The sequence below is a fragment of the Coregonus lavaretus genome, assembly GCF_964263955.1.
Source record: "Coregonus lavaretus genome assembly, contig: HAP1_SCAFFOLD_1994, whole genome shotgun sequence".
NCBI lineage: Eukaryota > Metazoa > Chordata > Actinopteri > Salmoniformes > Salmonidae > Coregonus > Coregonus lavaretus.
The window spans coordinates 78061-91582 of NW_028162228.1; the positions used below are offsets into that span (position 1 = coordinate 78061).

General features: G+C 42.4%; 1 protein-coding gene across 1 annotated transcript; it reads left to right on the forward strand.

Moving 5' to 3' along the window:
• Positions 1-76: 76 nt before the first annotated feature.
• On the forward strand, positions 77-13510 carry LOC311119441 (unconventional myosin-If-like; the record flags this gene model as incomplete). The annotated part of the gene is made up of 13 exons (XM_084194135.1): positions 77-334; positions 2836-2973; positions 3358-3447; positions 10156-10250; positions 10402-10489; positions 10596-10685; positions 10918-11049; positions 11133-11267; positions 11352-11484; positions 11651-11847; positions 12416-12496; positions 13237-13323; positions 13424-13510. Coding segments are annotated over exons 1-13 (1356 nt in total), but the record flags the coding sequence as incomplete, so codon positions are not given.
• Between the last annotated feature and the right edge of the window lie 12 nt (positions 13511-13522).

Genomic DNA, 13522 nt, shown 5'->3' on the forward strand with positions numbered 1-13522 from the left:
CATCTGCAGAGGTATTCCCTTACCTGTCCACACTTGCCGCTATTAACCAAATGTTTAAATTACTTACAACCTGACCACACCTCCTTAGAAGAAGTCAGGCTAGGCTACTCCATCAACTTTGAAGCACCGGGTGAAAGTTTTTACAATTATAGAAAACAGCATATAATACCGAAAATTAAATTAACCATCTTTAGATTTATAAGTATGATATTACGTTTGAGTTTCACCTGAGCTCGGGACATTCCTTGCTTAGCGCCTCAAGCTTTCCGTGTAAGTGGATTTCTCAAAATTTACGGCTGGGAAGTGAATCAGGAAGTAATATCAAGTTAAAATGGTAAGTAACCTATACTTTAATTTCTCTGCGTTTTTCTCATTCACAACTACACACCGAAATTCATTTAAACATCATAAATCAAAGTGTAGCCTACTCATGTGAAGTTTGTGCTTCTCTCCCGACTGGAGAATATTATTTGAGCCAGCACAAGTCAGATTGCTTAGTGCTTGTGATACAAAAACCTGGTGGCTGACAAGGATTGTAGACAAATATCCTTGGCTGCATGATCGGAGCTCGAAAAGGCGCTGTCCATTCTTTGATACAAAAATCACTAACTTTAAACAACTGGCACTGTTGGAACCACACGATGCAAATATCAGTAAGTCTGCGCAGATTTATTTTGCACAGACTTCCTTGTTGTGAACATTTGATTCAATCAGTAGGCTATTGCCTCAAATGTCCCAGTACTTCTTGATCTCCTTTCCAATAACTGAAAAGTATGGACAGGTTTTCACCTTAGTGTTGCTTCCACCTGTCAAGTCATGATCAGTGGTGCTAGGCTATAGGAAAGGTGACAGGGAAAGGGAGCTATCGTATCTAATAACATTGGAATAGGCACATAGCTTAGGCCTAACCACCGATGGAAACTCACTACTAGCCTGGGCATCCACTTTTTCCAGTGGTCCCATTGCATGTACACCTAAATCACAGCCTATGCATACCTGCAGTCTACTACACTTAGCCACGGAGAGTTGGGGTGCTGGAGCACCCCCTGAAAAATCGGAATAAAAAAATATATTAATTGTTTATTTGTTTATTTTTCTCACAAAGTAGTGCACTGGGCCTTTAATAGTACTGTATTAGTGCACCAATAAGAACATGCAAAACATTGTTTTCTCTGCTGCCTACAAAAAAATCAAAAACTACTTCCCGTGGCTATGCTACTATAGTAAATGTTTTGCCTCTAAACGTTACTGCACTCAGGTAGCAAAATGGTTTGTTTTGCTGTCTTCCCTGCCAAACAGCATGTGAAGCTGATTCAAATGAATCAACCTGGAACAACGTGTCTGGGCAGTATTATCCCCACTGAACAGGCCCTAGGAGGGAAATGGAATGTAGACAATTCAGGATAGGAAGATTTGAGGTCCACGGGGGACAGACCCCTCTCTGTGACGTCATGCATACAAAATTATGCCTGGTCATAGCTTTGGGACTCAACATCGGGAGTCTGTGTATTGGTTGGACACATTCAGGAGGACAACGTGACAGAATATTCATACTTTCCCGATCTCCTCATTTTGATCAATACTGATCAAGTTAAAGAGAAAAGGAGAACAAACCACTGTTGATATTCACCCTGTGACCTGTTTGGTTCCTTGTTATAAATTCTACAGACACATGATTGTTCCACGAGAACTGGACTGTCTGTTGCAATACCCAAACCGTCTGTCTGTCATGGTGATTCATGACTGATAAATCACAAGGTCTTTACCTCGTGGCATTGCCTCTGCATGCCCATCTGACCATCACTGAATGTATCAAGAAACTACACAGCCTGCACACTATATTGCTCCTTAACCTTTCTGTTTCTTTCATATGCAGAGTTTTTCATTCAGCACCTTGTATAATGTGATGTGTGTTTGACAATTACTTTACATCACTGAATTGTCCAGGGTATTTCGATCATAAACATTTATTGACTCATGGTAGGCCGTTATTGTAATTAAGAATTTGTTCTAAATTGACTTGCCTAGTTAAATAAAGATTAAATAAATAAAATTATACTGTTCTGTTTCATCCTGGCAGGCACACCGCTATATTATTATATTACTACAGCGCTAACTTGTGGTCAATATGGCAATATTCAAGGTTATTTCGGGAAGAGTGTGTAGATTCACGTCAACGGTTGAGACATTTCTTCTTTAGCTGTTAGAGTATGACCATAGCTCTCATCCTCTTCTGGAAATAGAGGCTGCTGTGATTGTGTAATACATGTGGTGGGAAAATCTTTATGGTTGTGTGGTGCGGTGAGTATGAAGACTGTGTTTCTTTACTTTCTGGTCATAACACTTCAATTAAGCTTATTTGTGTCATGCATGTTAGGCACAGTCTAAACAGTGTATTGGATTGCTACTTTGATATCATGTATTGTGTACAAGGTTGGTGACCACCAGTGTACATTGTGCGGCCGTTACAATTTGCACCACACAAACCGTTGTACATTACAGAATTCCACAATGCGATTTTGAAGAGCTCACAGCCTTTTGTGTAAAGTAGTTGTTATGTCAGATTCCTGCATATTCAGTTTCCCCTGCTACCAGCACATCACTGATCCCACTCCTCAGTCAGTGTTCTGAGTTAATGAGGACATATGAGTGTTCATTAATGGGCAAGGAGAGGAGTTGAATTTGCACAGATAATCTTATTGCAACCAGTCTATCTCCCTCTTTCTTTCTCTGTCTCCCTCTCTCTCTGCCTCCCTCTCTCTCTGCCTCCCTCTTTCTCTGTCTCCCTCTTTCGCTCTGTCTTTCTCTGTCTCTGTCTCTGTTTCTCTGTCTCAGGGGAGTAAGGAGCGCTACCACTGGCAGACCCAGAATGTTAAGATCAGCGGGGTGGACGACATGGTCCTGCTCTCCAAGATCAACGAGGATGCCATCACTGACAACCTCAAGAAGAGATACATGGACGACTACATCTTTGTATCTTTCAGCTTGTAGTAGAACCAGGGCACACACTGCTATATGTGGCAAATACACTGAGGCTTTGCTCTGCTTTGTAGATGTACATACACCGTAGTCTCTCTGTCATACACACACACACACACACACACACCCTGTGATCACTTCAGCCACATTAGCTTGTTATGAGATTAGCCTTAATAACATACTTTAAAAAAAGTGTAGAACAACATGGAAGGGTAATATGTTTGTGTCTCAACCACCATATTTACAGTACACCACATGTAGCGTTAGGGACTAGCACTGCGATCACAGCTACAACTATACACATCAATGCCGTTGTGGCCCCTGCCGGTGCTGTATTCTAGATGGTTATTCAAATTTTCCTTAACAGGTCTTCCTCAGACCTACATAGGGTCGGTGCTGATCTCTGTCAACCCCTTTAAACAGCTGCCCTACTTCACTGACAGAGAGGTGGAGCTCTACCAGGGAGCTGTGAGTAATATACACTACTAAACCCACTGGGCTTTCTGCTGTCTGGCTGTCTGGCTGGCTGGCTGGCTGGCTGGCTGGCTGGCTGGCTGCACCTACCTACCAGTTTCAAGATTTGTTTGCATCACTCGATCTAGACGGAGAAACTGTAGTGTACAAAAGGCTGATTGTATAGTCCTGCTTATCAATATGTGATGCAAAGTAGGCCCTTCCACATTCCCACTATCATGTAAATGATATGTTCAATGCCATTATGTTGTCCATTGTTTACCTCACCTCATAATGACAGAGTTAATGAATAACCCCAACGCTTCCTGTCTCTCAGTTAATGTCCTTAGTTTCACTCTGGTCTGAGGGACCAGTAGACACTCGATTAACCAGTTCTATTACAAATATGTGAGAATGTCTGCTGCTGCTGAAGTTTTTGTAAATTATTTTTTTGTATCACTATTTATCTAAAGTGCTGTAAGTAAGAAGCTTAATCTATTGTGAATGCTGTTTACCAAGCTGGACAAAAACACATCTAATAACAAGACAGTATATGTTGAAAATAAAGTGCTGGATAATTGATAGCAAGCCACCTAGGGCTTGTAGAAAACATATATAAACTCAGCAAAAAAAGAAACGTCCCTTTTTCAGGACCCTGTCTTTCAAAGATAATTCGTAAAAATCCAAATAACTTCACAGATCTTCATTGTAAAGGGTTTAAACACTGTTTCCCATGCTTGTTCAATGAACCATAAACAATTAATGAACATGCACCTGTGGAACGATCTTTAAGACACTAACAGCTTACAGACGGCAGGCAATTAAGGTCACAGTTATGAAAACTTAGGACACTAAAGAGGCCTTTCTACTGAACACCAAAAGAAAGATGCCCAGGGTCCCTGCTCATCTGCGTGAACGTGCCTTAGGCATGCTGCAAGGAGGCATGAGGACTGCAGATGTGGCCAGGGCAATAAATTGCAACGTCCGTACTGTGAGACGCCTAAGACAGCGCTACAGGGAGACAGGACGGACAGCTGATCGTCCTCGCAGTGGCAGACCACGTGTAACAACACCTGCACAGGATCGGTACATCCGAACATAACACCTGCGGGACAGGTACAGGATGGCAACAACAACTGCCCAAGTTACACCAGGAATGCACAATACCTCCATCAGTGCTCAGACTGTCCGCAATAGGCTGAGAGAGGCTGGACTGAGGGCTTGTAGGCCTGTTGTAAGGCAGGTCCTCACCAGACATCACCGGCAACAACGTTGCCTATGGGCACAAACCCACCATCGCTGGACCAGACAGGACTGGCAAAAGGTGCTCTTCACTGACGAGTCACGGTTTTGTCTCACCAGGGGTGATTGTCGGATTCACGTTTATCGTAGAAGGACAGAGGCCTGTACTCTGGAGCGGGATCGATTTGGAGGTGGAGGGTCCGTCATAGTCTGGGGCGGTGTGTCACAGCATCATCGGACTGAGCTTGTTGTCATCGCAGGCAATCTCAACACTGTGCGTTACAGGGAAGATATCCTCCTCCCTCATGTGGTACCCTTCCTGCAGGCTCATCCTGACCTGACCCTCCAGCATGACAATGCCACCAGCCATACTGCTTGTTCTGTGCGTGATTTCCTGCAAGACAGAATGTCAGTGTTCTGCCATGGCCAGCGAAGAGCCCGGATCTCAATCCCATTGAGCACGTCTGGGACCTGTTGGATCGGAGGGTGAGGGCTAGGGCCATTCCCCCCAGAAATGTCTGGGAACTTGCAGGTGCCTTGGCGGAAGAGTGGGGTAACATCTCACAGCAAGAACTGGCAAATACTTATTTCCCTCATTAAAATGCAAATCAATTTATAACATTTTGACATGCGTTTTTCTGGATTTTTTTGTTGTTATTCTGTCTCTCACTGTTCAAATAAACCTACCATTAAAATTATAGACTGATCATTTCTTTGTCAGTGGGCAAACGTACAAAATCAGCAGGGCATCAAATACTTTTTTCCCTCATTGTGTATATATATATATATATATATATATATATATATATATATATATATATATATATATAGTACCAGTCAAATGTTTGGACACACCTACTCATTCCAGGGTTTTTCTTTATTTTTACTATTTTCTACATTGTAGAATAATAGTGAAGACATCAAAACTATGAAATAACACATATTTTCATATGGAAAAAGTGTTATATAAAATATATTTTGATTTGTTTTTGAGATTCTTCAAAGTAGCCACCCTTTGCCTTGATGACAGCTTTGCACACTCTTGGCATTCTCTCAACCAGCTTCATGAGGTAGTCACCTGGAATGCATTTCAATTAACAAGTGTGCCTTGTTAAAAGTTAATTTGTGGAATTTCTTTCCTTCTTAATGCGTTTGAGCCAATCAGTTGTGTTGTGACAAGGTAGGGGTGGTATACAGAAGATAGCCCTATTTGGTGAAAGACCAAGTCCATATTATGGCAAGAACAGTGCAAATAAGCAAAGAGAAACGACAGTCCATCATTACTTTAAGACATGAAGGTCAGTCAATTCGTAACATTTCAAGAAAGTGTAGTCGCAAAAACCATCAAGCGCTATGATGAAACTGTCTCTCATGAGGACCGCCAAAGGAAAGGAACACCCAGAGTTACCTCTGCTGCAGAGGATAAGTTCATTAGACTTAACTGCGCCTCAGATTGCAGCCCAAATAATGCTTCACAGAGTTAAAGTAACAGACACATCTCAACATCAACTGTTCAGAGGAGACTGCGTGAATCAGGCCTTCATGGTCGAATTGATGCAAAGAAACCTCTACTAAAGGACACCAATAAGAAGAAGAGACTTGCTTGGCCAAGAAACACGAGCAATGGACATTAGACTAGTGTAAATCTGTCCTTTGGTCTGATGAGTCCAAATTAGATTTTTGGTTCCAACCGCCGTGTCTTTGTGAGACGCAGAGTAGGTAAACGGATGATCTCCGCATGTGTGGTTCCCACCGTGCAGCATGGAGGAGGAGGTGTGATGGTGTGGGGGTGCTTTTCTGGTGACACTGGCAGTGATTTATTTAGAATTCAAGGCACACTTAACCAGCATGGCTACCACAGGATTCTGCAGCGATACGCCATCCCATCTGGTTTGGGCTTAGTGGGACTATCATTTGTTTTTCAACAGGACAATGACCCAACACACCTCCAGGCTGTGTAAGAGCTATTTGACCAAGGAGAGTGATGGAGTGCTGCATCAGATGATCTGGCCTCCACAATCACCCGACCTCAACCCAATTGAGATGGTTTGGGATGAGTTGGACCACAGGGTGAAGGAAAAGCAGCCAACAAGTGCTCAGCATATGTGGGAACTCCTTCAAGACTGTTGGAAAAACATTCCTCATGAAGCTGGTTGAGAGAATGCCAAGAGTGTGCAAAGCTGTTATCAAGACAAAGGGTGGCTACTTTGAAGAATCTCAAATATAAAATATATTTTGATTTGTTTAACACTTTTTGGGTTACTACAGTTGAAGTCGGAAGTTTACATACGCTTAGGTTGGAGTCATTAAAACTCATTTTTCAACCACTCCACAAATTTCTTGTTAACAAACTATAGTTTTGGCAAGTCGGTTAGGACATCTACTTTGTCATGACACAAGTAATTTTTCCAACAATTGTTTACAGACAGATTATTTCACTTATAATTCACTGTATCACAATTCCAGTGGGTCAGAAGTTTACATACACTAAGTTGACTGTGCCTTTTAAACAACTTGGAAAATTCCAGAAAATGATGTCATGGCATTAGAAGCTTAGAAAATCTAAAGAAATCAGCCAAGACCTCAGAAAAAAAACTGTAGACCTCCACAAGTCTGGTTCATCCTTGGGAGCAATTTCCAAACGCCTGAAGGTACCATGTTAATCTGTAAAAACAATTGTATGCAAGTATAAACACCATGGGACCACGCAGCCGTCATACCGCTCAGGAAGGAGACGCGTTCTGTCTCCTAGAGATGAACGTACTTTGGTTCCGAAAAGTGCAAATCAATCCCAGAACAACAGCAAAGGACCTTGTGAAGATGCTGGAGGAAACAGGTACAAAAGTATTTATATCCACAATAAACCAAGTCCTATATCGACATAACCTGAAAGGCCGCTCAGCAAGGAAGAAGCCACTGCTCCAAAACTGCCATAAAAAAGCCAGACTACGTTTTGCAACTGCACATGGGGACAAAGATCGTACTATTTGGAGAAATGTCCTCTGGTCTGATGAAACAAAAATAGAACTGTTTGTTCATAATGACCATCGTTATGTTTGGATGAATAAGGGGGAGCTTGCAAGCCGAAGAACACCATCCCAACCGTGAAGCACGGGGTGGTAGCGTCATGCTGTGGGGGTGCTTTGCTGTAGGAGGGACTGGTGCATTTCACAAAATAGATGGCATCATGAGGAAGGAAAATTATGTGGATATATTGAAGCAACATCTCAAGACATCAGTCAGGAAGTTAAAGCTTGGTCGCAAATGGGTCTTCCAAATGGACAACGACCCCAAGCATACTTCCAAAGTTGTGGACATCACAAAGCCCTGACCTCAATCCTATAGAAAATTGTGGGCAGAACTGAAAAGGCGTGTGCGAGCAAGGAGGCCTACAAACCTGACTCAGTTACACCAGCTCTGTCAGGAGGAATGGGCCAAAATTCACCCAACTTGTTGTGGAAAGCTTGTGGAAGGCTACCCGAAACGTCTTACCGATGTTAAACAATTTAAAGGCAATGCTACCAAATACTAATTGAGTGTAAACGTCTGACCCACTGGGAATGTGATGAAAGAAATAAAAGCTGAAAGAAATCATTCTCTCTACTATTATTCTGACATTTTACATTCTTAAAAAAAGTAGAGATCCTAACTGACCTAAGACAGGGCATTTTTACTAGGATTAAATGTCAGGAATTGTGAAAAACTGAGTTTAAATGTATTTGGCTAAGGTGTATGTAAATTTCTGACTTCAACTGTACATGATTCCATATGTGTTATTTCATAGTTTTGATGTCTTCACTATTATTCTACAATGTAGAAAATAGTAAAAAATAAAGAAAAGCCCTTGAATGAGTAGGTGTGACTTTTGACTGGTACTGTATGTACAGTTGAAGTCGGAAGTTTACATACACCTTCACCAAATACATTTAAACTCAGTTTTTCACAATTCCTGACATTTAATCCTAGTAACAATTCCCTGTCTTAGGTCAGTTAGGATCACCACTTTATTTTAAGAATGTGAAATGTCAGAATAATAGTAGAGAGAATGATTTATTTCAGCTTTTATTTATTTCATCACATTCCCGGTGGGTCAGACGTTTACATACACTCAATGAGAATTTGGTAGCATTGCCTTTAAAATGTTTAACTTGGGTCAAACGTTTCGGGTAGCCTTCCACAAGCTTCCCACAATAAGTTGGGTGAATTTTGGCCCATTCCTCCTGACAGTGCTGGTGTAACTGAGTCAGGTTTGTAGGCTTCCTTGCTTGCACACGCTTTTTCAGTTCTGGCCAAAAAAAAATCTATAGGATTGAGGTCAGGGCTTTGTGATGGCCACTCCAATACCTTGACTTTGTTGTCCTTCAGCCATTTTGCCACAACTTTGGAAGTATGCTTGGGGTCATTGTCCATTTGGAAGACCCATTTGCGACCAAGCTTTAACTTCCTGACTGATGTCTTGAGATATTGCTTCAATATATCCACATAATTTTCCTTCCTCATGATGCCATCTATTTTGTGAAGTGCACCAGTCCCTCCTGAAGCAAAGCACCCCCACAGCATGATGCTGCCACCCCCGTGCTTCACGGTTGGGATGGTGTTCTTCGGCTTGCAAGCGACCCCCTTTTTCCTCCAAACTTAACGATGGTCATTATGGCCAAACAGTTCTATTTTTATTTCATCAGACCAGAGGACATTTCTCCAAAAAGTACTATCTTTGTCCCCATGTGCAGTTGCAAACCGTAGTCAGTTTTTTTTATTGCATACTATTGTTTGTACAGATGAACGTGGTACCTTCAGGCGTTTGGAAATTGCTCCCAAGGATGAACCAGACTTGTGGAGGTCTACAATTATTTTTCTGAGGTCTTGGCTGATTTCGTTTGATTTTCCCATGATGTCAAGCAAAGAGGCAATGAGTTTGAAGGTAGGCCTTGAAATACATCCACAGGTACACCTCCAATTGACTCAAATGATGCCAATTAGCCTATCAGAAGCTTCTAAAGCCATGACATCATTTTCTGGAATTTTCCAAGCTGTTTAAAGGCACAGTCAACTTAGTGTATGTAAACTTCTGACCCACTGGAATTGTGATACAGTGAATTATAAGTGAAATAATCTGTCTGTAAACAATTGTTGGAAAAATTACTTGTATCATGCACAAAGTAGATGTCCTATCCGACTTGCCAAAACTATAGTTTGTAAACAAGAAATTTGTGGAGTGGTTGAAAAACTAGTTTTAATAACTCCAACCTAAGTGTATGTAAACTTCCGACTTCAACTGAATGTATGTATGTATGTATGTATGTGTTTGTACATTTTAGTCATTTAGCAGACGCTCTTATCCAGGAAGGGCACATCAACAGATTTTTCACCTAGCCGACTTAGTGATTCAAACCAGCAACCTTTCAGTTACCTGCCCAACGCTCTTAACCGCTAGGCTACCTGCCGTGGACATTGGAATGATGCTTGCTCCTCCTTTGTCAGGCCCAGTATGAGAACCCCCCTCACATCTACGCCCTGGCTGACAACATGTACCGCAACATGATGATCGACTGTGAGAACCAGTGTGTCATCATCAGGTCTGACCAATCATCTCACTCCCAGAGATCAAGCTTTATACTTTGTAGTAACCTGAACTTTCACATAAACCATGCATTCTGTCAATGGGATGTCATCACAATGAGTTAGGGTGTTGCTCTGTTTCACAAAGCTTTTCCATTGTCTTTGCAGTGGGGAGAGTGGAGCAGGAAAGACTGTAGCAGCAAAATACATAATGGGCTACATCTCCAAGGTGTCGGGCGGAGGTTCCAAAGTCCAGGTATAGGGGATCCATTCATCTAATTCTCCCTTCCATTCTCTCATTTCATCTTCTCAGACACGTATTAGTGCGTTCATCTGTTCTCCTTTATTCTTCTTCTTCACAGCACGTAAAAGACATCATCCTCCAATCCAACCCTCTCCTGGAGGCCTTTGGGAATGCCAAGACCGTGCGCAACAATAACTCCAGTCGCTTTGTGAGTAGAACAGGGAATCTGGGAATACCGATAGAATGGATAAGGAATTAGGGGTGCATTTCATTCCAAAAATGTTGTGGCCTTCTGCCCTTCACTCCCATTGACAGATCTGATGGGACCAGAAAGGTGAAAGTAATAGGGAGAAATCTAGGTGGAGCTTTTATTGTTGCATTCCTGGTTTAGGCCTTATCTGGACAAGGAACCTTAATCACTGTGTTCTGTGTTACCACAGGGGAAGTACTTTGAGATCCAGTTCAGCCGTGGAGGAGAGCCAGACGGAGGGAAGATCTCCAACTTCCTGTTGGAGAAGTCCAGGGTGGTGTCACAGAACCAGGGAGAGAGGAACTTCCACATCTACTACCAGGTGGGACAGAATAACTAATTACGGAGAGAATTACATCACTTATTTAACCTTTGACCAAACAACCTCTGACCCTTGACCCTTAGCTCCTGATGGGTGCCACTAAAGAGATGAGGGAGAACCTTGGTGTCACCACACCTGACTACTACCTCTACCTGAACCAGTCTGGCACCTACACCGTGGAGGATGTCAACGATAAGAAGGAATTCTCTGACACCATGGTGAGCTCTCTCTCTCTCTCTCTCTCTCTTTTTTTTCACATGTCTAGAGAGGCAGTTTGTCTTCATTGTGTGTATGTGTTTTAGGAGGCCATGTCAGTGGTGGGCCTGTCTGTAGACGAGCAGGACATGGTGCTGCAGATCGTAGCAGGCATCCTGCATCTGGGCAACATCGCCTTCAGAGAGGAGGGAAACTATGCTGTGGTGGAGAGTGAGGACTGTGAGTTACGCTTACACACACACGCACGCGCGCACACACACACACACACACACACACACACACACACACACACACAATCCCAAATCAACCCCTATCCTATACCCTCTTTGCACTTGTGATCCCCCTCTTTGTCCTATCTCACTTCCTGTCCTCCATGTTCTGGCAGTCCTGGCGTTCCCGGCCTACCTGTTGGGAATCTCCCAGGAGGGTCTGAAGAACAAGCTGACCAGCCGGATCATGGACAGCAAGTGGGGGGGTAAGACAGAGAGCATCGCTGTCACCCTGAACACAGAGCAGGCCTCCTTCACACGGGACGCCCTCTCCAAAGCTCTCTACTCACGCCTGTTTGACTTTCTTGTGGATGTAAGTCTCCATTTAATTTCAGAAGGAACCTGTCAGTGAGGTTCCTTTTATCCACATATCAATTTGCTCACCTATATGTTGACCAGTTAACTAGTAGAAGGAACATTTAACAGCAAAGCATGGCCAAACATGTTCACACTTACTACAGAGTCATAGCTCTTATCGGAACATGTATTGGACTTGCTGTCCGGATCCTTGTGCAGTTGTTTGTCTTTTGACTGCTGGTGTGGGAGCCACACAAGATAATAATAATATGCCATTTAGCAGATGCTTTTATCCAAAGCGACTTACAGTCATGATGGAACGTGTCTAGAGATGGGAGCAGTAGGGAGGCAGTGCAGCTTACACATGTTCTGTCCTGTTGTCTCACAAGAGGTTTACTGCAGTACTGTTGCTACAACCATGACACTTCATTTTATTGTAGTACTGTATCATAGTACTGTATCATTGCTCTTTAGCGTTTAAACTTCTTCATTCCTGTCTCTCTCTGTCTCTGTCTCTCTCTGTCTCTCTCTGTCTCTGTCTCTGTCTATCTGTCTGTCTTTCTTTCCTCTCTCCTCTCCCCCAGTCTATCAACAAAGCCATACAGAAAGACCATGAGGAATTCAACATTGGGGTGCTGGACATCTATGGCTTTGAAATCTTCCAGGTGGATATTTCTGTGCTGCCTCATACAGGAGTTGTCCCACTTCTACTGTTGGACCTCATTTATTTAAAAACTGCATACATCACCATACATAATCATTTCCACCTATAGGCCTACTGTTAGACCACATGTCATTTTGTTTAAGATTGCACACATATGGCCTGCACACCTAATTGCCACCTCCAGTTACCTACTGTTAAGTATATGTGTTGAAAGTTTACTGCTTTTTATTCATACAAAATCATTAATACTATGTATTCTCTCTGTTGTGGAAATTACCACCAGGGACACCTGAAGTTCATCTTAAATGAGTCATTCTTTATTATCAGCAAGCTGGAGAGTTTACAACAAACTTAATGCACCAAGTAGAACACGTCTGTCAGGAGTTTCGCCGGGACAGTCCCGTTAGTTCTCTTATATACTGCTTACACAGACAAGTTATATTTGCATGATTTAGCTTATTCATAATTCATAATACATTCATCATTAACTTTTGGTTCATTCATGTGACCTACCAATACCTCACGAGGCTTCTTCTCTCCAAGCTGAGACCACCTTGAAACTGAGATATCCCTTTCTTTTTTCTAAACAAGGTTCTGGGCGTACAGCCAAATTGCTTATACTGATAGTGAGGATTCCTCCCAGGCATGATCAATCAGTCACTTGCATGAACCCAGTCGAATTGGTTATTAGAAAAGCACAAACATAACATTTTCCTTCACATCTCTATTTAACACTAATAGAAAAACGGCTTTGAGCAGTTCTGCATCAACTTTGTGAATGAGAAACTGCAGCAGATTTTCATTGAGCTCACGTTAAAAGCTGAGCAGGTAAGTGATAACTCTACATTACTTGTTTCACTCTTTCGTCTTGTGATACGTCTACATTACTTTGGCTTGTTTTCCCAGATACTTACATTGTTTCTTGTAGGAGGAGTATGTGCAGGAAGGGATCAAGTGGACGCCAATCGAGTACTTTAACAACAAAATCGTGTGTGACCTCATTGAGTCCAAACTGGTGAGGGATCAT